This window comes from Magallana gigas, chromosome 3 (assembly GCF_963853765.1).
Source record: "Magallana gigas chromosome 3, xbMagGiga1.1, whole genome shotgun sequence".
Lineage (NCBI taxonomy): Eukaryota > Metazoa > Mollusca > Bivalvia > Ostreida > Ostreidae > Magallana > Magallana gigas.
This window is the reverse complement of record NC_088855.1, coordinates 29,263,872-29,288,691: the sequence shown is the minus strand read 5'-3', so window position 1 is coordinate 29,288,691 and position 24,820 is coordinate 29,263,872. Positions and strand designations below refer to the sequence as shown.

Below are 24,820 nucleotides of genomic sequence, written 5' to 3'. Positions count from 1 at the left end.
AGGAAACTAATTATCAGGTAGGAAAAAACAGGTGTGTTTTTTACACAAGAGTTTTGATTTAAAGCCGGATATAACTATGACTTATTCTCGTGCATCTGATCTCTTAGTTAATGACCCACTTTCTGGTCTTTTTCTAGCCCACACATTTCTCTTCTTTTAATTCGGAATACTTTAGTTGTTGAAGATTGTAAATAGAGGTAAATTGATGAAAATTAAACACTTTTCATCAAGCTTTAATTTTTTTTTCTTTTGAAATAAAGAAGAATGTGTTGGGCATCTTTTTTCGCTTTTCTCTTTGAATAAGAAATGGTATTTCACATGATAGTCTAATCATAACTAATGTGCAAATAAGGTCTTCCAGCTAGAAGAATGACAAAAGCTTCGTTAGAATATTTTGTTTCCACGCAACCCGGGTGAAGTATTGATTATGTGATCATGGCTGCTCACAACATTCATAATGGTAAAACTTGTGGTGGACAGATTTTCCGCAATTGTCTTTGGTTATGAAAAGACGTATAAATTTATGTAATGTCAAAATCCAAGCCATGTGCAAATAAGGTCTGCCCGAAGAATGACAAACGCTTAGTAAGAATATTGTTGACGTTCGATGGTTTTTTGCAGTTTGTGTCAATGAATCAAGTTTGCTCACATAATACGTGTAGGTACATTCATTCATAATTTTAAAACTATTTAATTCTCAGCCAACGCATTTTGCTTTCTTGAGGGAAAATGTAATGCAATTGGTTATCTCTCAAATTTATCATGGTTTTTTTACTCTGCAATTCTTTCTAAACATAATGCAAAATTATAGATAGATATTTTCAAATTCATTTAACTTTTGACAGAATATTTATTGGACCTTACCACCAAGAACATGCTCACTCTTACATTCATTATTGATTCTCTCTCTCTCTCTCTCTCTCTCTCTCTCTCTCTCTCTCTCTCTCTCTCTCTCTCTCTCTCTCTCTCTCTCTCTCTCTGGGAACTTTATGTCTCTAGATCATGATCGTTTCACAAAAATAAAGATAATTTACTGTTTAAAAATCAATTTCCTCTTCATCAAAAAAAAGATGAAGGTGAGTTTCTATTCTGTTCAGTAACATAAAAAATAAAAATAGGGCAGCATAGTGTATGCAGACAATATTTGTTTTTTCTTTTACAATACCAGTCAGACCTTAAGGCCAAGTCACACCAAGTTGTGTTCCCACGGCGTGTTCACGGCGTTGTTAAATTCATGGAATCGCCGTAGGATCGCAAGGAAAATTCAGAAAAAATATACAATTTTATTTGAAAATTTTACAAATGAAGATGTCACGGCGACCGAGGCGTTCTTACGGAATTCCCACGGCGTGTAACTGCGTTTCCACAGAGTTCTACTTGGCGATTGACTGCGCTCTCGCTGAGTATCCGCCGAGCGCTCATGACGTGCTAGGAGTTTTTACCGCGCGTCCACGGCGTGCTCTGCGCGCTGACTGCGTCCACAAGACGTTCTTTACTTTTTGGTAGGTTAATGTTAATTTGTACAATTGTATGGGAAACAAACAAGAATTTACAACTAGTAAATAAATGATAAAAAAAATTGTTTGTTTTGATGAATAGGTAATTGAAACGTAACTACTTCTAAATATTTCGTGAAGGACTAGGACAAAACTCTTAGTAGTCAGGTCTACAAAAAAGTTCCGTTATTATTCTCTGTCCCGAGTTTTTGCTTCCACCACTTTTTGCTTGATATTTCAATAATAGTAAATACCTTTGGGCTTAAACAACGTTTATCCACTAATATGAAAAATGTCCAGATTATCTGTTTTGAAACGCCCCCTCTACCGCTTCAGGTTTCAATACACATCCCAAAATTGAAAGTCTACGGAGATTTTGCATTGCATCAGCCATAAATAAGCCCGGATGATAACGTTAAAAAATTGCTCATTGTATTCCGAGTGTATTTCGAATGGAGAAAAGATGTAAACATTTCCCATTATAAATCTCCGTAAGAAAATTGTTTTCGTTCCTGTGAAATTTTATGAGTGAAAAGGGATAACTGTTCAATGAATATATCTTGGATATATTCCCTTTCATCGATTTCAATTGTATTTCTTTCACAGGTATGTGTATTTTTATTAAAAATCATCAAAAATTGATGGAAGCAGAAACTTGGGACAGACTATAGTTGTTAGAAAACATACAAAGGATGTGAAAACACCAGAACCAAATGGCATAAATTTCATCTACGTCCTTTGATAGGTCCTGGAATATTAGCAAATACTAATATTTATATAATCATCCACATCCAGCTAGGCTGCGTTCAAGATCGTAGCTGCTACGTAGGGCTAGGTAGTTGAACGGTAGGGTAGCCTAGCCGCTACGTAGATATTAGTAGCCTAAATATTTTATGCTAAGCATCAAGTTCAAGATGGCCACCTTAGTTATCACTTTGTAACAAACATGAAATCTATTTACTTAGTGATAATTTGTTCATCCTTTAGGTTGAATTGAATATTAACATGTATATTTCCGCTTGAAATTAACAAATTATGTCGATATATTTAGTCTTTAGTTGAATATTTCCAACTTCAAATCTGAGACTTAGCGGCTAACCTAGCGGTCCGTTTAATAGACCTAGATATCTACGACCTAGCGGCTAGACTAGCTGCTACGATCTTGAACGCAGCCCAGTTTGATATTTACTACATCGCTTGCTGTTGAACAACAACCATTGTTCGAGTTTTCGTGGTCTTGATGACAACGCACTAGAAACGCACTGGGAGCGCGGTACAAACGCTAATAAACGCAGAAGAAACGTCAAGAGAGCGCGATGATCGCAGCAACAGCTATTTGGGGTCGTTGTGTGAACGCAACCAAATGAAAAACAACTTGTTCAAACGCTGTGGAGAGCGCGATAGAGACGCAGTGAGATTCCAATGGACTCCGAGAGGTCTCCGTGCAAGGCTCAATTGACTTATTACTGCGTCTACAGTGCGATTAGCTGCGTTCCTTGAGTGCACCGACGGAGCTGTCATGGCGCTGTTGGAGACCTTACAGCGCTGTCACGACGACCTCACTACGCTTCTACGGCGTGTTTATCAGAACGCAGAGCCACGGCGCGTACTTTGTGCATGTTCTAAGTGCGCGCCGTCGCATGGCGTTCTAAAATGTTCTGGGCGATCCCACCGTGACGAACGAAGATGCCGTTGCGTTGTTACGGCGCTGTAGGAGACTCTTCTGCGTTCATCTTGGCGTTTTACATTATTTAAGGACGCAGCGGAATCGCCGTGAGGATGCAGCTCCGGTGTGACAGGGGTTTTAAGTTGCATTAATAGCCAACAGTGTCAAATTAAGGTTCACAGATCCTCAGCCTCAAAGTATTTTTTCATCATAAAAATGTAATTTATCTTCAAACTTTATAATTGAAATAAAATAACAAGAATTTTTTTGATTGAAAAGTATCCATGCATTTTACGAGAAGTTATTGCAATTTGGCCATAATGGATATAATGGAATAAATACAATGTAACGTATACAAGTTGAGATCAAATAAGAAGAATAAAAAAAAAAACGGTTATACCGGTGCATCGGTGGCTTGAACCCGTTTAGCTCTAGGTACATTTAGTAGGTCTCCGTGAAGCCACTAAACAAAGTACCGGTATTTCATTGAATGACTTTGCGTAATGTTAACTAAAAGGCAGCTTTATGATATGAATAAAGAAAATCCGTATATTTTAGAGTTATCGAACATTGCTGAGGATCGGACATTGTTAAGGCTGATTTTTTAAAAAAAATCATCTTGAGACATGCTCTGTCATCCGTCAGTCCGCCAAGTAAGATGCGAATGGGACGAGCGAGGAAAGAAACCTGGACGTGATTAATTGCTGACGTGGTCACATTCAAATGACGAAAGTTGTACGTAAAAGAAAATCGATGCATCAAATACGCCTCTTCAATCGTTGAAAAGCCCTCGTGACTCATTTTTAACCGAGTGAGGTTTTAAAACAAGGGTCATTTTTAAAAAAAAAATCAATCACAATGTATATATATACATCTTCACTAGCCAAGGGTTTTCGGTCCACTCTGCTCCCCATAAACGGGAGCAAAGTGGACCGAAAACCCTTGGCTAGCGAAGATGATATATATAATACTTTAAAAAAAACTAAATCAGATTGAACATTAGGGGATTTTCTTTATTGAATAATAGGTTGTGGCTACAAAAATCAAATCTTACGGATGACTACTGGCGGTTACCCCGGAAAAGTCAAACTATTCCAATATGCTTTACGTTAGATAAACTAATTGATGTTGTGATTGTTGTTAGTGGTGATGTTGTTTTAATGGTGGTGATGTTGTTTCTGTGACATTGGTGTTGTTTTCAGTGGCGGTGGTGTTGTTTTCTCTGACATTGGTGTTATTTCATTGCGGTGGTGTTGTTTTCTGAAACGGTGGTGTTTTTTCTGTGATGGTGGTGGTGTTTTATGTGATGATACTGTTGTTTTCTGCTGCGGTGTTTATGTTTTTTGTTCTGGTGCTGTTTTAAGCTGCGGTGGCGTTGTTTTCTGTTGCAACATAGTGGTGGCGTGTTCAATGGCGACGGTGTTGTTTCAGTGGCGGTTGTGTTGTTTTTTTGTGGCGGTTGTGTTGTTTTATTGGCTATAGGTGCTGTTTTCAGTGGCGGTGATGTTGTTTTTTGTTGCGGTGTTTATTGTGATGTTTCAGTGGCTTTAGTTCTATTTTTAGTGGCGGTGGTGTTGTTTTTAGTGGCGTTGGTGTTGTTTTCAGTGCTGGAGATGTTGTTTCAAGTAGAGTTGTTTTCAGTGGCGGTAGTTTTTATTTCAGAGGCGAAAATTTTGTTTTCAGTGGCGGTGGTGTTATTTTCATTGACGGTTGAGTTATTTTCAATGGCGGTGATAGTATCGCTTTTAATGGCTGTGGTTGTGTCGTTTTCAGTGGCGGCGGTGTCCCTTTCAGTGGCGACTGTTTCCTTAATATCTATGTAATATCTGATGTTCCACTGGTATAGTAATGATTTGGAAGCATGGATTTCTATGGAAACTTTACTGTTCTTAGGTTCCAAACAAGTGCCTGCGAGATATATAAATTAAAACCCCAATGAATACTAGTATACTGTAGTAATTGAATTAATTTCATTTAATTACATTTATTAAATGTTGTGTGAAGTATTTACACATACACAACATACATGGTGCAACAATTTAACAAATCCCGGTCATTTTATATTTTTGACCATAATAAATTTCTGACGTTCAATAATAACATTGTTTTCATACCTCGCCTTTCCCTTATTGTTTTAAATAAATAATTCAGGATGTTTGATAGCCTTTGCAATATATTAAATAATTCAAATTTGAAATGCATCACGAGAAAAAAAATTATCCACCAGTTTTCCAAATATTTCTGTTTCGAAGAAGGGCGAATTGTTCCAATGATCTTTGGCTGTTGATTGACATGGAATGCAGAATTATTTTACTAATTCTGTTCAAATAAGGTCTGCTGGAAGTATGACTACGGCTCGTTATGTTAATGTCAAAGCATCTCATTATGAAAATAGGGTCAATTATCGAGTATATTATTAAGTTTTCTAGTAAGCTTACAAAACAAGGGTATGTTCATTTTTATTAATGATTTCAAATTTCTGACGTACGCATACACACACACACACAAAATCAGACAGCAGCATCGGGGGGGGGGGGGGTATGAAAGAAGTGAATTATCAGACCCTTATTAAACCCCATTCAATCCCTTCATCCCCATGGCTTAGGATTTTCACAGATTGAAGTTGTCAGTTCCTTTTGTTTTTGTGTGGATTTTTTTTTTTTTTTTTTTTGCTTTTCAGGATTTTTTGAATGCTTCCCCCCCCCCCCCTTCCACTTTCAAAAACGTTGCCAACTGCCTGAAAAGTATACTTTCTCCGTGTTTTTCAATAAAATCTTACCGTAGGTAATTGGCTGTCGAATCCCCCCTGTTATATCAAAAAGTTCGAATTTGTAAACACTTTTCCCGATGCAAACGAGGAAATTTTTCCCGGTGTTGGGCGAGAAGTGAACAATGGCATACTCCGTGGGGTAGTTCCAGCGAAGGGTCCCGTTGATGCAATCCCGAGGGACCGACACTTCGTCATATTCTCCGGGAGTTAGAAAACTGCAATTTTTAAACTTATATATTACAATACTTTTAGTTTGAATTAAGATTGCTTCGTGATCGTTATCAGTTTTAGACAAATTAAACCTCCTTTTCAAAAGAGTTTGACACCTTTATTTTCACTTTATCAATGTGTTTTTTTATGATTTTATATTTAATTTTTTTAGGCAGATATGATCGCTAGTATGCCTGACACCCCGCTTCCTTGACCTTTTCAAATGAACATATTAGGGATAAAAAAATTTGAAGATAAAAATTCGAAAAGGTACATTTTGCTAACAAAAAAATTATAGACTAATTTGATCTCCTTCTCCAAAGAGCAAATATAATATCTCAAAAGAGATATTGCCATGTAAGGTTGATTTCTTTACTTACTCAAAGGTATTTTGCAACATCCTATTTAAATGTTTAGGCGGATATGATTACTAGTTTAATTAACACCATGCCTTCAAAACATTTTTTTTTAATGAACATATTGAGAACAAGAAAATTAAAGATTTCAATTAACATCTGTTCAATACAACAAGAAAAGTATACAAAAACGAAAAGAAAAGTTCGCCATTTACTACATGCATTTCAAGTAATTAATTCCAGTATAGTTCTAAAGCTGTTGAAATACAACGCGGTGTAACAGGCAACTAATGCTTTTATGTGTTCTCATAATAAATAAAAAACATACCCCTACCTAGTTATCAGGTAGAGGGTATGTGTTTTTATTAAGATAAAAATATAGAACGGCAGATGCCTGTAAACGTTGTGTTTTGTTTGTACAAAAAAGGTGATTTCCGTAATGCAAATTAACAGTGTGTACGTCATCGGTCGACTTTTGATAAGGCCATTCCAAGTTTCATCTATGTTTTAAATTAGCGTTCACAAATGGATTGGTTTCATGAAGCATGGAACTAATAAGAAAACACACACATATATGCAAGTACCGATAAAACAGACATGCACTCTTTGCGTTTTGAAATATGTGCACTATAGGATTTTCGATTTGCTTTGTTTTACCATTTGAACTAAGGATTGGAATTTTTGTTACAGTATCAAGAAAATACTCAAATGATAAATTTTATTACTCTTCTAAATAACTACGTATGTTTTGTTGTTGTTGTTGATTTGGTTTTTCTGGATAACAATGATAGTTTTTGTTTTTGCTTGTATGTTTGTTTGTTTTTTTGTTTTGTTTTTTTGTTTTGTTTTGGTTTTTTTGTTTCTTTTTTTTTTTTTTTACTTTTGGGTGGACGTTAAACATAAAACAAACTTGGAATGGCTTTATTATTTAAACCGTGACAAAAAAGGTGAGAAAATAAAGAAGTCGAACAGAATTGCAAGTAAAAAAAATCAACATTCAATGGTAACTAGAGATAAGATATAAAAGTAATAAAAAATAGTTATACCTACCCTTTGAGTGATACAACACAAGCATGGTCTCCAAAAAACATTGAGAATGTAAGCGGAAGAAAACAAAGAATCGCTCCTAAAACAAAACACTTCATCCTGGCTTGTCAAGACGCTTCTGATGAATGAAAAAAGAAGTCTGTACTTTATGTTAATTTTGTTTTTATTCTGGGTTGAATTTTTTAAACTCAGGCGGAAAAGATGAATAATGTTTGCCTTCGAGCAATTTTTTTTGTGGTAGTAAATAAGTATCCTGCAGTTTATCATTTTGTCATCGCGTCTTATAACCTTTGAAATTAGAAATCGTGAGACAAATGCATGCAGCAGAAAGAAATATTAATCAATCAAGCGATTGATCAATATCTGGTAGGGGATGTGTCTTGTTTATCGTCTCCCGCGGGGGTAAGGGGGTCTATTTGCAAATTGCAATACACGGATATGTAACAGAAGAAAGATAACTCTCAGACATGTATACAAGTCTTTCGGATAAATAGGATAAAGGAATGGAAGCTCACATACAATTCTTTATTGTGTATTATTATAAAGGAAATAACTAAATTTCCAATGCGTTAAGTGTATTGTTACTTGAGGCTCAGTTGTTTGTTGTTCATACCGATCCTTGGGGAGATGACTTACACAAGCACTGCCTGATGCTTAATCCTTTTATAAATGTATCCATTTGCACAATAAAATATTTGTTAAATTAAAACCGGTCCCATAACAAAAATATTACGACCCCTTGCATCTTCATACGACAAGGATCTCCGATCAGTACTTTCTCTGTTGTAGTGCTCTACACGATTTTAAGATGAGATACCAATGTTTCGGAGTACACTTGTGATTGACAGGTAAATACATAAATATCGAAAATTGTAAAATGGAAGTAAGGCTCGTGCAAAATAAAACAACAGAAAACAAAAGAACAAAACGAGAGAAAATTTGACTTAATAAATAAAGTAAAAAAAACAACCCATGGGGATTCAGTAATAAAAGTGCATGGGCGTCGGAACCGGGGGGGGGGGGGGGGGGGGGCACTTTTGCAAAGTTAGACCTAACCATTAGGAACATTATCAGGGAGGGTTCAGCCCCCCCCCCCCACTTTTTCTCGCACCAAACAAAATTGTTCCTAAATATACCTTAAAAAGATCGAAATATTAATAGTGATATTGATAATTGGAGCCATAGTAGGTTTACTAGCCCCCCCCCCCCTCCCCCCCCCCCCCCCCCCCCATGGATTAGGAATGTCATGATTGGGGAAAAAATTGGGCCGGTAAGATTGGAATTATAAGTCTGCCCCCCCCCCCCCTCCCTGGATTAGGATTTACATGATTTTGGGAATTCTTACCAAGAGTGATTAGTCTAGCCCCCCCCCCCCCCCCCCCCACTTTCAATTTGCTTCCGACGCCACTGAAGTGACATGAATGCCTGCATTGTTTTGAAATACAGTGAACAGTAAATTTGAAGGGGCATTATTTTTTAATTAATAAATGCGCTCATATATCCCTCCCCCCCCCCCTCCTTTCCACACTTGCATACGGATTAGAAAATTGCAGTTTGACGAACCTGCTTGTCAAGAAAGATATCTAAGGGAGGTTTGGTCTGTTAACACCCCCCATGAAATGATGCAATATGTTTGATGTTACCTGCCCTCCCTCCTCATACTTTTTCTCGCCTCAAAATTTGTTTTTAATTTTTAGTCTATTTTATTTCTTTTTTAATTTTTGCTTCTCAAGATTTTTTTGCATGAGTCTGCCCCCACCCTTCACTTTTAAAAACGATGCTACAAGCCTGGGTTGAACCGTTCAACTCCAAACCACAAAAAGGCACACATGTCTTTGAAACAGAAATGCAATGCTTTTGATTTTGATCCATGACAGCCTATTTTACATACTAGTATCAGGCCTGTGATTGGTTTGATAATTTCATCGTTCAGATCACTCAAAAAACTTCATATTTTGTAGAATAGTATGTTCTGACAGACATAACAAAATCATGCACACAATTTACAGGACCCCGCCCAACACCCTTCCAACCCTCGCTACACCTCTTAAATACGAGTACACGTATACTTTTACTGGATATAAGGTGATAGTTAGTTGCACATGCGGGGAAAGGTGGGTCGCTCATGTCCAAGATAAAAAAAAACCTGACAAAATTCAATTCATATTTGTCTGGCCTATCGAACATTTACATACATGTAAATATGTGTATATAGCGATATATGTGTACCATCCCTGCGAAGTCTCTGTGACGATCAAATAAAAAGCACTTTGTATATCATCATGATTTTAAACTGTCATGTATTTTATCACACAGATGTTTTTTACAGATAAATGACCGATTTTTCGAAATGAGTCAGTAGTTGTGGTTTTTTTTCTCTCCAGAAAACCTTTCTCGCATACGCTTACCTACGCTTAGAAAACAAAAGATGGAATTCGAAATCCGCCCTCACATACATTGGATGTTCATGTTTATCAGTACATAATATCAGACCCAAGGAATCAAAGTTAATTAAAATTCTTACAGTAAACGAAGCATACATCGCAAGCTATCCTCAGGTGTTTGAAATGCAATCGTCTTTTGGGAACAAATCACAACATTGAGCCTTTTTTCCAGTGTTTATAATCACCACCACCCCCCCCCCCCCCCAATATACATACCCACTTTGCTTATAATTTCCCAATGAAAAGAAAAACAAAGGCCTTATGCATCTTATAGCATAGACACCCCTCCCAACCATACATACTCTCAATCTACTCTTATATCTGGGGAAAATTGGCCTGCGTTAGACTTTTCTCTCAAAACATATGTCTTGCATAGAATTCCCCTTCCAAAGAAGAATCTACCCGGACCGGGCCAAATCACCGTATCATTATATCGAAAGTTTAATACATGTATTTCGTAATGATCAGAAAAGTACATCTCAAAACTAAAATATTTTGTTATTAAAAGAATCAGTCACGTAAGCGCGAGATATCTATCTCAATATTTCTTTCATTCCGAGGGAGGGTGGTGGTGAAACGACTGGTAAAATTTTAGCCCCCCCCTCCCCCAAAAAAGAAAAAAATCATCAAAAGCAAACCAAAAAAAAAGTAAAGACATAAATAACATTCATTTATGTCTCTGGAAAAAGGAAGGGAGATAGGTATATAATGTATATATATATATATATATATATATATATATATATATATATATATATATATATATATATATATATATATATATATATATATATATATATATATATATATATATATATATAATCCCCCCCCCCCACCCAAAATAAGAAATAAATCATCAAAAGCAAACAAAAAAAATAAAGATATAAATAACTTTTATCTATGTCTCTGGAAAAAGGAAGGGATATATATATATATATATATATATATATATATATATATATATATATATATATATAATTAATATTTCTATACATATATATACATGTAAAAGTAGTTAAAGCAGTTATGGGTTATTGCAATTTTGTTTATAGTGATATTGTAAGTTGCTAAAATGACAAAAGAATATTTTTTTTTTTTAAATTCTTTTAGTCATGAAGTATTTGTTAAGAAAACTATCAAGCTCTGATCCAGCAAAATAAAATTACATTATCGACATGCATAAATCACCAGATATATATTCTAAAGTAGAGAAATTTTTCTTCTGATAAATTCCAATATACTATCACCAGATATATATTCTAAAGTAGAGAAATTTTTCTTCTGATAAATTCCAATATACTTTATACTTTATCGTATAAAAGTTAAAATTACATGCAGAATTGTCGTTATAACAGGTTTTGCAGCAAAATAAAATTTAAAAAATATCAGCTCATATCAGAAACATATTTGTCTCTGCTATCATTTTAATAATAGAACTACTGTAACATCTTTTTCAAACTTTTAAAATCTTCAGGTGTTTCTCATATTGAATGAATATATGAAGAAAAAAAATAGACGAAGAAGGGTTTAGTTATAATCACGTTGTCATTACAAAAAAGAAAAAAAGAAAAGAAGAGTTGTCTTTCCTACAGGAAGATGCACACTGTGGTGACGTCAAATGCCACGGAGAATCGGACTATTTTCTTCCGGAGTATATCATTAACATTTTCGTGCTGATCAGTGTATATTTTACTTATTTATCATTAAGCACGGTTAAACGGTCAAGTATAGTATTATATTTCACTCTTCTAACCCTACAATTGCTTGGCATATTATTTAAAAAGCACTTATTTCCCTCCGCGCTAGGTGTTGTTGGTTCGGAAGCCATATTGTTCGGTAAACGATGAGCATATCACCTGATGAAAAGAAAAAAATCGGCCTCTAATAGAACAAAAGCATAGGAGGAAACATAGACCGATGCCCGGTCTCATAGTTGATGTGTAGATATCCAGAATTGCAGACAAATTTATTTTTCTGAAGAGACGAAAATGATTCGGTAATAATCACCTGTCCACCTCCCACCTGCATGTTGTTTTCTATTTCATTGATCATTGCCAATTTCAGAAATGCCGGTTGAAGTTTTACAGTAGAAGTAGTCGGTGTCATCGTCTGAAAGTTTTGCTTTTCTATTTTTGTGACTCAACTAACGCTAAATCTTGTGAGTCTGACTATGTAGGTCGTGTTCCTGACAGATTTGTGTTGTGACTTTTGGGGGGAGGGGTCAAAGATTGATTGGGATTGATTCTATATGTAATTCATTACAAGGTTTGCAGCTTTGAATCACGGTTCAACTAAATGCTGTTAGATGTCTATGTTTTGATGTATCATTAGGATATATACTCTCTTGGTAAATGACCAGTTTTGTACTGTTTTAGCCTCATTTAAAAGACTTTATTTGATTCATGTTTTGATTCTCCTACAAATGATGAAGAAGCATCTTAAGTAGTGTATACATGAAGCTTTTAAGTGCTTTCGATAATTATGATATGTATGTTATGGCATAGGCACAATAGAATTACTAAAGCTACTGGAACCAAGATCTTAAAAGATAAGTAAGTTCTATAATAAGATATGTTTATACTAGCTTTGCAAGTTTTAATTTTTACTATAGATGAGTGTTTTTATAAAACTTATTACGTTTCCTGATTTTTACTTTTCTGAGAGAACTGAATGCATAAATTTTGGCAGTTTTGGCAGTTTTACAATTAGATACAAATGCTATATCAGTTTGATTTAGGCATGCTGCTTTCTTCAATACTGTATTTTTCTCAGTCTGAAAATATTTTTGGGCAATTAATGAAAAAGTTTGAGTTAAAATTGTATATAATCAAGTTATTTTAAAAAGATACCATACTACACATCAAAGTAGTGTAGAAACAGGCCGAGTTTCGAAAATAGAATGATATGTCAATTGTTCTGAGATCAAATTATCTCTATTTTGATGTTCGCAAAGGTCTTAATTTTAATTTTTAACGGTGCCAAGGCTAATGTTGTACAAATTTTACCAGGTGATATTCCCATGGTAATATGTGCATTTGTTTGATGTATATTTCATGGATAGGATGCATGAATGTAAGCATCCAGGCAATGGGGCTGTGTCAATGTAAACCACTGACCTTTTCTCGTATATGTATAATTATGTAGTTGGTGGCTGGGGTCAATATCGCATAACATCTGTGCATGTAAATAATGCAATATCCATGATCAATGGAGATAGGTATATTTATTTACCTTATATACTTCTACAGGAGTAAAGATAACTTGCATGGCAAATTTAGAAAATTAAACAAAATGCTTAAAGATACAAGGACTTTGAATCGTTCGATTGTTACAAACTCATGTGTATATCTTTATTTTCGACTATTATTCATAAGCATTTTGACAGTATGTATAACACATTTGCATAAATCTTGCATTGTTTTCATTGTTTAAATTTATATTTTTGCGGTCTCTGTTTTCATGTTTTGATCCCATATCAATGACTGCAAAACATTTATAAACTTTAGCCTATGATGAACGGTTTTGACCATATTCTTACTTGTTGAATTTTTTGTTGAATGTTTCAAGCTTCAAGCATTTTGTGAATTAGACGTGTCTATCTCTAACTGTAGAAAGTATATGCTCTTAAAATTTCCTGAAATGCATGTTCACTCTTTTGTGAATAAAATTTATAAAAGTTTTATAATTCTTATACATTATGTACAAAGAAGGCTTGAATTTAATCAACATTTTAACTAAAGTCTATAATGAAAGGTATCAATTGATATATATTTGGTGTTTTGATGTGGACAGAAAATGTTGTTGGGCTTTTTTTTTAGCATGTTGAAGAATTCAATATTATTGTAGGTCACTGACAATGACAACCCCTAAGAGACTCCGGGATCTCATCCGAGAAATCCGGTCAGCCAGAACAGCGGCGGATGAAAGGGCAGTGGTTCAGAAGGAGTGTGCATCCATCCGTGACTCTTTTAGGGATCAGGATAACACTTACAAATGTCGAAACTTGGCCAAGTTACTCTACATTCATATGCTGGGATATCCTGCCCACTTTGGTCAGGTAATAAATGTTCTTATTTTTGCTTTTGTTTCATTTTCGTATGCATTTAAAATGATTTTTGTTATGATTGTTCAGTGATACAAAGCTTTCTAATATGGCTTTCTTAATCAGATTTCCTGGCCCTACCATTCATAAGAACTTCTTAGTTTCTAAACCTGTATACATGTATTTAACTATTTTGCAGTTGGAGTGTTTAAAGCTGATTGCCTCTGCAAAGTTCACAGACAAGAGGATAGGATATCTGGGTGCTATGTTGTTGCTGGACGAAAGACAAGACGTCCATCTTCTGGTGACAAATTCATTGAAAAAGTAAGTTATTAAACACAAAACAAAATGTCTTTTGCAAATATGCAAATTACCTTGTACAGTTTTGCAAAATTAAATCATATATCTCTTTCCTTATTTGTTTTCTATTGATCAGGAAGTTTTATTTAAAGAAGTCATAGTTAATACTATCATATTCATATATTTATGCGTATTATCAACCGATGTTTGTAAAATGAAAAAATAAATTCCCGCCAGTCACATTGTGTTTGACATGTCCATCTGCTGTTTTTCTGTCTGTCCATCCATAAGACTTTGCACTTAGCTTAGTTTCAAAGAAACTGTTCCCAAGATGTTCATCATGTTAATAAATGAAATAATGAAAAGAAAATATATCTATAGGGAGAGGACTTCAAATGGTCACAATTTCCTGATCTTGACCTTCCCATTGACCTTGACTTAAATACCCCTCAATTTGTATTTCATTAGGTTAAAAAAAAACCGTTTAGATTTTCTGACTTTGACTTTCTTCGATCTTGAAAATTATACGAAGCCAATATGAATGAAATTATATGGTCAACATATGTTTATAATAAGATATAATTCATGTATTTTTTTCCAAAAAGTATGTTTGCCAGTTTGATTACCCGATAAAAGGAAAGAAAACATTATTAAAAGTATTTGTAAATATTAAATGAATCAAGTATTAGTATGTGGATTTTTGAATGTGTATGGTAGTTATTTTTTTCCTCCTTATTTCAGTGACTTAAATCACCAGACCCAGTACATTCAGAGTTTGGCCCTGTGTACACTAGGGACAATCTGCTCTGTGGAAATGAGCAGAGATCTGGCTGGAGAAATTGAAAAAATGATCAAGTCTTCAAATGCCTACATCAAGAAGAAGGTAATGTTATCACAAAATTTCATTGCATTCATAATCATGTCTTTATGATAATTGTTCTGTCAAAAATATTATTGAAACAATTAGTTCCAATCATTTATGTACATGTTCTTCTATTACATATTTGTTAGCATAGGGGGTCATGCAGTTTTAAAAATGTGGCCAGTTTACTTGTAATGAAAGTTATGGTACTTGAGAGGATTTTTTTTTTTTTTAGTCTTTTTAACTATGGACTATTTTTTTCAGGCTATCCTGTGTGCCTTCTGCATCATCCGCAAGGTGCCCGACCTGATGGAGATGTTTATCCCGGCCACCCGCTCCTTACTGAATGAGAAGAACCACGGCGTCTTGTTGACAGCCGTGTGTCTCATCACGGAAATGTGTGAGAAAAGTCCAGACACCCTGCATCATTTTAGAAAGGTAGGGCAGCAGAAATTTAGAAAAAAAAACTTTTGATTTTTGTACACATTTTTGACATACTTGACCTGTAAAATTAAAAAATGATAGAAAACTATTTTGTTTTATAAATATACTCTGTATTTGATTTTGACGGAGGAATCCAGACTATATCATGATTAATTTTTTTAATTTTTTTTGCGGAAAAACAGGTACCGGTATGTACTTTTGATTATCTGAAACTGTGATTCCCTATGTTTAAAATAAACCAGAAAAAAAAAATCTGAAACGGCACATGGCTTTTGTGTAATTTTCTTGTAGCAGAAATGCAGATAACTTATTCTACTGCAGGTGGTTCCTATGCTTGTACGCATCCTCAGAAATCTGATCATGGCCGGTTATTCTCCTGAACATGATGTTTTTGGTGTCAGTAATCCGTTTTTGCAGGTACAGACTTTGTTCATCCTCACTGCATGAGTGGTCTCCATTATTACTTTCAGGTGGTTCCCAATCTGGTCCGAGTTCTCAAGAACTTGATAATGGCTGGGTATTCCCCAGAACACGATGTGTCGGGGGTTAGCGACCCGTTTCTACAGGTATAGATCAGGCGGTGTTGTAGTTCATGCTTACCAGACTCCTGGCACACTCTCTCACCTAACCTATGCTATTGGAGCTCTTCTATGTGTGGAGTTTGTTTCACTAAAATCATCTCTCTCTCTCTCTCCTTCCTATTCTTATCTGCCATAAATCACATGATTTTAGTAGTAGAGTATGGGAAGAAGAACTGCAAAGGATGAATTTTATTTGATGGGAAACATATATATATTTACTTGTATATAGCTCTAAACATATTTATAAACATGTATGTTATTATGAGAGATTGGGATATTGTTTTTATAATGTCATCCATATGCACAATTTCTTGTATTGCATTACCTCAATGACACATTGGGTTCCAAAAGGTGAAAAGTATTAATATTGTTAAACATAAATTTCTGAGTGAATTGAATCTTGCAGTTTGATGATAGATTCAGAGAAACATTCCAGTTTGGCCATTTAAACAAAAAAGTAACTTAATGAAAAAGGCCCATGTCATTTAAGAAAAAGACTGATGTAAAATATTATTTGAAATTAAATTTTACTAGGTTTTTTCTTGGTTTGTTGGTTGGAGGGGGTAAATTTGTAGATCTTTGTAATTTGTACATCCATCTTTTTGCTTGTGTTTAATTTTGTTTGAGATTATTCCATATTAGTGTATTTGTTATAGAAGTTTATGATAAGGATAAAGTAACATATTAGTACATGCTAGGAGTTGAAATTTGCTACCAAAAAGTGATACATAGCGCCTTGGTACTTGATTATTCTACAAGTATTGCTAACAGTAAAGAATTGATATTGCCAATAATTATTCCAAATCCAGCTATGCTTGATTTGTTTTCCTACCGTTTGCCTTGATTGCTGTATTAGACATAGCATGATACATGTAATATTTTTGAATGCAGAAAAACACATGCATGTTCTTGTACTAACAATATTGTATTATTCTTAAAAGAATTTGGATAGCCTTTGTGCATGTTAAAATAAATTCTGGTAACTTTACTTCTTATTTTAAAAATTTTTCCTCTCTTCTCTTCTTGAAATATGTGTACGTGAACATTTAAAAAAAAAAATATGGGTAATTATCTAAACTTATAACCAATATTTAACTTTTTTTCATTTGCTATTTTGATCAAGTTTTTTGACTTGCTACACATTATTTTCATTTTCTTACTTTCAAACAAACTATTAGTTTTTGCATGATTAGTTTTAAGTTCAGGTATATACGCTGTACATGCCGTAGCAGAAGATATTATTCTCTGTTGTACAGTATAGTAGATATGGGTACTAGGTTCTTGTCTTTTACTGATATGATCACATTTATCTCACTGACCAGGTGAAGATCCTTCGCTTGCTCAGAATTCTAGGGAAGAACGACACTGATGCTAGCGAAACCATGAATGACATTTTAGCACAGGTTTGTATACCTTGGACTTTTTAGGAGGATGGGAGGGTCAGTTTTATTCTGTGTTCTGTAACAGGTGTTTTAATGATGGATTATTTGTATTTTATTATTCTTACTCTTTTTAGGTCGCTACCAACACCGACACCAGTAAAAATGTAGGGCATGCCATTCTGTATGAAATTGTTCTGACCATCATGGGAATCAAGTCAGAAGCTGGACTCAGGGTAGGAAGTTTTAAAACCAAAATAATTCTAGATGATGCACATTTTATGCATACATGTATTAAGTCAATAGTAACAGAAAAAAGATTAAGTGATTCAAATACGAAAAGAAGTCTGTTGTATTGATCAAAGAAAAGGAAATATTAGTTATTCACCATTGTCATTCGTCTCCATTGTATGATTGCAGGTTTTAGCAGTAAATATTCTTGGAAGATTTCTGCTGAATAATGACAAAAATATCAGGTATGAATTCAGTCTTCCATTTTTCTTTATCTCATTAACCTTTCAGAACGACTAGGCTTTATATTATGTATATGTTCTGTCTACTTTTATGGATGTACTCTTGTGTAATCCACATGATTTTACATTGTACATCAACATTGTCCAAACATACCATTCTCTCATAAGGAATGTGTAATATGGAATTTTACAAAAAGATAAAATTTAGTATTTTTTTCTGTAAATTGATCATCTAGAAATAGGGAACATTCATTACATTTCAAACACAAGTATCCAAGTTTTGTAGATGTCTTATTAAAACAAAATCTTCATTTTTCCAGATATGTGGCATTAAACACACTTTTGAGGGTTGTACAAGCAGATTACAATGCAGTCCAGAGACACAGGACAACCATTATTGACTGCCTTAAGGATGCTGATATTTCTATAAGAAGGTATAGTAAGAAAGGATGTTAATTAAAATTGCCAATTTGGATTTACTGGTGGTATTTTACTTGTATTAAGTCCGTGCAGTAATTATGATCGTTGCATAATTCGATAAAATTCTGTTGTTTTCCACAGGCGTGCCATGGAACTCTCTTTTGCCCTAGTGAACACGGGAAACATTAGAGGAATGATGAAAGAACTATTGGACTTCCTGGAAAACTGTGATCCAGAGTTCAAGGCAGATGTTTGTTCAAACATTGTCCAGTCAACAGAAAAGTAAGATTTTGAACATGGTCCTCATGTCTACTGAAGACATCACTGTGTGCTTTTTCAGGAGGCCTTCTAAGAGCAGTGGTAGTCAGTCACTGTCCTTGAGGAGGAAAATTTGAAAACTTTTTAGCCTCTGTTGTTAAGACCCAAATCTTTGTTATCAGTCTTGCCAGGAATTTTAAAAATATGAAAAATTAGAAATAATGACATTTGATGTCTAAAACCTTTTAGATACTCACCCACCAAGAGATGGCATATAGACACTGTGATGAAGATGCTACGTGTAGTAAGTATTCTTATATAACATGCTCAGAACTGGATTATAACTTTGCAAACCGTTTCAACAAAAAATGTACACTGGTACATTTAGGATATACATGTCACATTGTATGATATATTTGACAGACTGAGTTTTGTTTTTGCAGGCGGGGTCCTATGTGCGAGATGATATTGTGTCCATATTGATCCAGTTAATAGCGGAGACTTCCGAACTGCACAACTACACAGTACAACAACTGTTCCTGTTGATCAAAGATGACATTCACCAGCCGTCCCTGGTACAGGTGGCCCTGTGGTGTATCGGAGAGTACGGCGAGAAACTGATCTCCGGGGTCTGTGAGGAGGATGAACCCGTGCAGGTTTGTCACCAACCGATTTCAATCTGTTGACGAGGTTATTGGATGCCCATCATTTGAGGGGTTGTACTGTACTGAAGGCTTTCCTTTTCATCCCTTTATTTGTCTTAAGCTTTTCATAATTAGTGCTTACAATGTTGTTTTGTAATGCCCAAAAATCGGTTTATGATAACATATCTAGCATGCTGTTACATCTAAAACCATTGGAACTTGGTCAGTTAATGTGCATATATGTTGGCAAAATGTCTCATAGATGAAAGTAGGTCACTATGGCCTGATTAAGAAAATGGAGCTTTTTTATGAATTCTATGACCACTGATCATATAATGAACTGCATTCAGTAATTTAAAGCCGTAAAAGATGACAGGTTTATGTGTTTAAAGTTGTGATTTCAATACTTAACTGTTGAGTGCAAAATGGTTTTCTTTTTTGATTTCAGGTATCAGAAGACGAGGTGATAGATGTTTTAGAAAAGGTCTTAACTCATAACTACTCCACAGAAGTCAGTAAGGAGTATGCAATGACCAGTCTTATGAAGCTAACTTCTCGATTTAGAACCTCAGTAGGGTAGGTTTCACTGTGAAGTGTATAGAAAAAAATAAAAGTGAATTTCTGCATAAAACTGATTTTCCATAAAAAAAAAATTGTACATTTATTTTATGATTATTCATACTGTTGTCATGACTTTTGTTGATTTTATTCTGATTGCAAAGAAAACACGATAACTCAACTGTTGCATTCAAATCCATTTTTAGGAGGGTCAAAGCTGTGATAGATGCTTATGGCGGTTCAACACACGTAGAACTACAGCAGAGATCTGTAGAGTATTCTAATATCTTCACCAAATATGAAAATATGAGGTAAGATGATAGTTCTTGTATTCCTAACACTGATTTTTCCTCTCCTTTTGAAAAACATGTAATTCATTCTTTAAACGCCCAGCAAAAAAAGTTTTGGGTATTTTTTTTGTGTGTATGTATTTTTTTATAAGAAGATCAATTTTGCATTTTGGTAGAAAGGTTACATTTAACTTGTAAACTGATGACATTATATAGTTTTGTCTTTTCTATTTGTTTACATAGGGTTTCGGTCTCTAATGTTGTCTTTTCAAATCTTTACAGATCAGCTTTATTAGAGCCGATGCCATTAATAGAGGGTAGCAGAAGCAAAAATGTTTTAGCCAACTCTGAAAGTTCAACTGATTTACTTAATGAAGGAAATATTCCAAATGGTGAAAGTACAACATCAGTAAAAGCCAAAAATATCAACAATACAGAGGTCAGTGTAAGATCTCTTTTTCAATAAAAATGTGGAGATATATTTGTGTATGTACATGTTGTATATTGATCACTGAAACTTTGTGTATATGTGAGTATTAAAAGGTAATTTTCTTCCTTCAGAGTCAGAATATTTTAGATTTATTAGATGTAGTTCCCCCAGCGGGGACTTCTGCAAACCCAGTTCCACCCCCCTCCGGCGGTGCCAATGACCTTCTAGATCTCCTGGGAGATGTAGCCACGATATCAAATCCAGGTATTGTGCAAGCCTTTGAATACACTGTTGTTGGATGTGTGAAATATGAACTGGTAACCATTAAACTTTTCTGAAATTTTCTATAGCTCCACCTGTGAAGCCAACACCTGCCCCCAACTTACTTGATGATTTGATGGGAGGGGACACCACGCATAATAACCAAATGAATGGAAATGATGGTATGTTGACTGTTCTTCCCCATTATCTTAAACTGGAAAGGGAGCCATTTCAGTTTGATCAAAATCTTTGAAGGTGCAGATGTTGATGTGATTGGTGATTGTTTTGTCATTTTTATTTTTGGTCTTGATTTTTCAGGTCCATACAAGTTGACCGCATTTGACAAGAATGGTCTGAAGGTGGAATTAACCTGTGAGCGAGACAATGGACAGGCCAACGTGACCATCATCAACGTCAAGTCCACCAACTCCACAGCCACCACAATGTCAGACTACATATTCCAAGCCGCTGTTCCTAAGGTAACCAAATAATTACAGTCCAGTGGATTAGAGATTACTTCAGAGTTCTACATGTTCTTTCCAAAAGTCTTTATGGTAGATTATCTATGATCACAATTGTCAAGTCGTGGGATTGAACCTATGATACATTAGATTTGCATTTACATGAAGCAAATGTGTAGCAATTAAAAGGAAGTTTTATTTTATTAGTAACATTTATATTCTTGCAGTCATTCCAACTACAACTGCAGTCTCCATCAGGAAGTACATTACCACCAATGAACGATGGAGAAGTTACTCAAGTTATCAAAGTCAACAATCCACAGAAAGTAAGTCATCTGACTTATGTATTTATAGGTATCAAACTTTTACGAAAAATTCTGTGCTATATATGCATGAAAAAAAATGCATGGACCAGTTGACTTGATGATAAAAAGATTTGTGTTCTATATATTAGGTCTTTAAACAAAGATATGATGAAATTTGGAGATTTTGGTAATACCTAATCTGGCTTTGTAGATTTGTAAAAATGTTTAATTCTATTTACAGCAAGCTATTAGGTTAAGGATTAAAGTGAGCTATAAACAGAATGGAAACAATGTCACAGACATTGGTGAAGTGAGTTCTTTCCCGTCAACATTATGGCAGTGATGCTGATGGGACTTAAAACACGTGACATTCTTTGTAGATCAAGGATTTTCTATCGGGATCAAGGACTCGTCTTTTAAATGTCTGCACATAGGGTACTACTGCAGTGTAGCGGGGATTTTGAAAATGCAACCAACTGTGTAGACATAGATTTAATTTGATCATTTTTTGACTACATTTTGTGGTCACTCTTGAGTGCAATAGAGGGAAGTGCTCTTCAAGAACTACATGTATTTGAAGACTAAGGGTGCATGGTCCCGAAGCAAACACTGTCCTGTCCCGAGGCCCAAGGCCGAGTGCTCTTTCTGCAAAGTTGATCTGTTGATTGGAAGAGTGAGGAGATCCTGATTTTTACAGTGCTGTGAGACAGAAGTATATTGTCAAAAACAAAGTATAATGCTATTTATTTACTGTGTTATCATTCCAATGAAATCTTGTGATTGTTATTCAATTATTTTTGCTATGAGTGTAACTGACAAATCGTGGTTGAACTTGAACTTGGAAGTTGTGCTTAGAATGCTGCTCAGAATGTGCTTGAATTTTTTTTTTTTTTTAAATAACAAAATGGAGATCAATTCAGAGCACTTTATATTGCATGATTTTCTACATATTGGAGAGACATTTAATCGTGTAAAATGCTTAAAATACTTGTACAAAACTGGTAAAGGTGAATTAGAGATTCTGAACTGAGTAAAGGAAGTATATGTAGTAATCTTATGAAATTGAACAAAGAGCACATCAAAAACCACATCATTTTTGTGTGCTAGATCTGTCAAGCTTTTTATGGAATAATAGCCTGCAATTGCTGGTTTTCAGATTTCACTTTTTTGAAATAGCATTTAGGAATACAAGTTCTGCTGAAGTTAAACCTTTGAAGAATATTACCTGAGCTTTTGGCTGGCATAAAATTTATGCATGCAGTTCATTTATTTTTAGGGAAAAAATATTAATGATAATGTCCATCATATCCTGTTATGGTGCATTAGGTTAACTCTTTGTTAATTGTTGACTGATGACTTTAATAGAAAACGAAATGAAATCCTATTTATATTAACATGAAAATAATAAATATGTCTATAAACAGAAATATGAATCTTCAATGTTTATAAATACAGGCGTTATTACTTTTTCACGCAAAGTTCTTATTTCAAATCAACATAAAATCTAAAGTAAATGTAATTTATTTTTTCTTTTACAGAATGTAATAAGATTTTAAAGTTGATGTTAATAAGTTTTTGATGGAGGAAGAAATATTTTACAAATCTCATTTTAACAATGGAAATCTTTACTTTTGTTATGTTCAGCAACTTCACTGTGCTCTTGGTAGATAATGATATAAAAAAAATACCTGTACAAAATTATGCACATCTGTCATTCAGTAGCTGCGGTTCATAGTTAGACAGATGCTTAATCAGTCGAGTGTTTAACTGAATGTTAAAAAGTGCGTGGTCTAGTCTTCATTGCACTTGCATCATGAATAAACGTGTTCTAATGGTGGTCCAAAACTGTGACGTTCGAAATAGTGTCTAATGAACAGTATGTGAAAGCGATGTTTACTCTGGTTCAAAGCTATAAACAGATTGTTTTTGTTTTATAATTATGATCATTTGTTACAAAGTACATATACGAACTTGTTAAAGATTAGCTATCTTAACTATAAAGCTACTTTGGTATTAATGGAATTATAAGAAGGTGAACTTCCTGATCTCTTTCAAAATATTTATTATTGATGTATTTATTCTATTCTATCAAATTCTTGTATATATTCCTCCGTCCTGTCAATGTCAGTTTCACATATCTTTCTCAACAAATGTATTTCAAAAAACAATATTCCTGAATAGGCATGGACGCTATGTAATATTAGATGTATTATCTCACAAATTAAGGGTTTTTCTCTAATTCTGTCAAGGTTTTTTTTTTCCTAATTGCATGACTGAAGAGAGAGAAATGATTCACGAATTTGGCAATTCTTGAGGATGAATAAGATGTGTGTTTTAAACATCTTGTGTACAGTTTGACTGTAAGAGTGGACGTGGAACAAATTTTTCATGACTTGTCAATATTACCCCCCTGCAGGCTTCTAGAACTCATCTGAAATGAACTGAATATCCTGATCAAGTGGTATTACTTTGTATTTAGTCATACTCTCCAAAGTAATAAATCATACAAATGCAAAATGTGTTTTGTTTTATGCTGTCAGAAAATAATATTTGGAAGAGATCTGTTTTATTATTTTTCTATTCGAGAGAGAGGTAATATTAATAGTTCTTTGTTTCCTCTGTAATTTGGATACGTACATATTACTTTACTGATCAAAGACGGAGCCGCTTCCATATCGCTGTTTAAAAATTAATGTGAAAAATATGATCATTATTAATAAGGCAGACTGACAAAGTTTGAGGTGGAAAAACACATCACAAAATGGCTGACCGCTGATCGAAACGACATTTCGTTTTATTAAAAGGATTTTATCCAGTGCAATATGTAACTTGCACCATAGCCGAGTGGATATAGTGTCGGACTTGTGATCTGTACATCCCGAGTTCGAATCCCGCCTTCTGTTGTTACTTACTGAAATAATTATTTTAGACATTCATTTTTATCCCCAAACTGCAAATTTTTCGCTTATTTGACATTTGTACAGTTTATTTATTAGTATATCTTTCCTTATCAAAAACTTTCCCGTTAATTTGAGTGACTTTTTCCAGGTGTGTTATTCCACCTTTATAATATGAAAAGGGGAAAATTATTCAAATTACTTGTTAAAAGCTTTAAGGGGTATT

General features: G+C 34.5%; 1 protein-coding gene and 1 long non-coding RNA gene across 11 annotated transcripts; one reads left to right on the top strand and one right to left on the bottom strand.

The window, feature by feature from the left end:
* Nucleotides 1-4,154: 4,154 nt before the first annotated feature.
* LOC105329664 (uncharacterized) lies at nt 4,155-7,877 on the bottom strand. Its single transcript, XR_010712010.1, has 3 exons — nt 7,549-7,877; nt 5,942-6,147; nt 4,155-5,070 (listed from the first exon to the last, which is right to left on the bottom strand). It is a non-coding gene; the product is annotated as an uncharacterized lncRNA (long non-coding RNA).
* Nucleotides 7,878-8,349: 472 nt separating this feature from the next.
* LOC105329663 (AP-1 complex subunit gamma-1) lies at nt 8,350-24,214 on the top strand. Of its 10 annotated transcripts, XM_034483226.2 has the most exons (23): nt 11,654-11,671; nt 11,796-11,985; nt 12,494-12,541; nt 13,836-14,046; nt 14,231-14,355; nt 15,073-15,214; nt 15,458-15,631; nt 15,959-16,054; nt 17,541-17,621; nt 17,735-17,833; nt 18,018-18,073; nt 18,391-18,504; nt 18,632-18,772; nt 18,998-19,052; nt 19,192-19,404; nt 19,841-19,968; nt 20,157-20,261; nt 20,523-20,679; nt 20,802-20,934; nt 21,021-21,113; nt 21,250-21,410; nt 21,620-21,718; nt 21,939-24,214. In XM_034483226.2, exons 2-23 carry the CDS (start codon nt 11,978-11,980, stop codon nt 22,038-22,040), a joined length of 2,541 nt encoding a protein of 846 aa, XP_034339117.2. In that variant the 5' UTR covers nt 11,654-11,671; nt 11,796-11,977; the 3' UTR covers nt 22,041-24,214. The 10 variants fall into 10 exon arrangements, with proteins under 10 accessions (XP_065935239.1, XP_065935238.1, XP_034339120.2 ...); XM_066079167.1 differs by lacking the exons at nt 11,654-11,671; nt 11,796-11,985; nt 15,959-16,054 and adding exons at nt 8,350-8,393; nt 16,108-16,203; XM_066079166.1 differs by lacking the exons at nt 11,654-11,671; nt 11,796-11,985 and adding an exon at nt 8,350-8,393.
* The last annotated feature ends 606 nt before the right edge of the window (nt 24,215-24,820 follow it).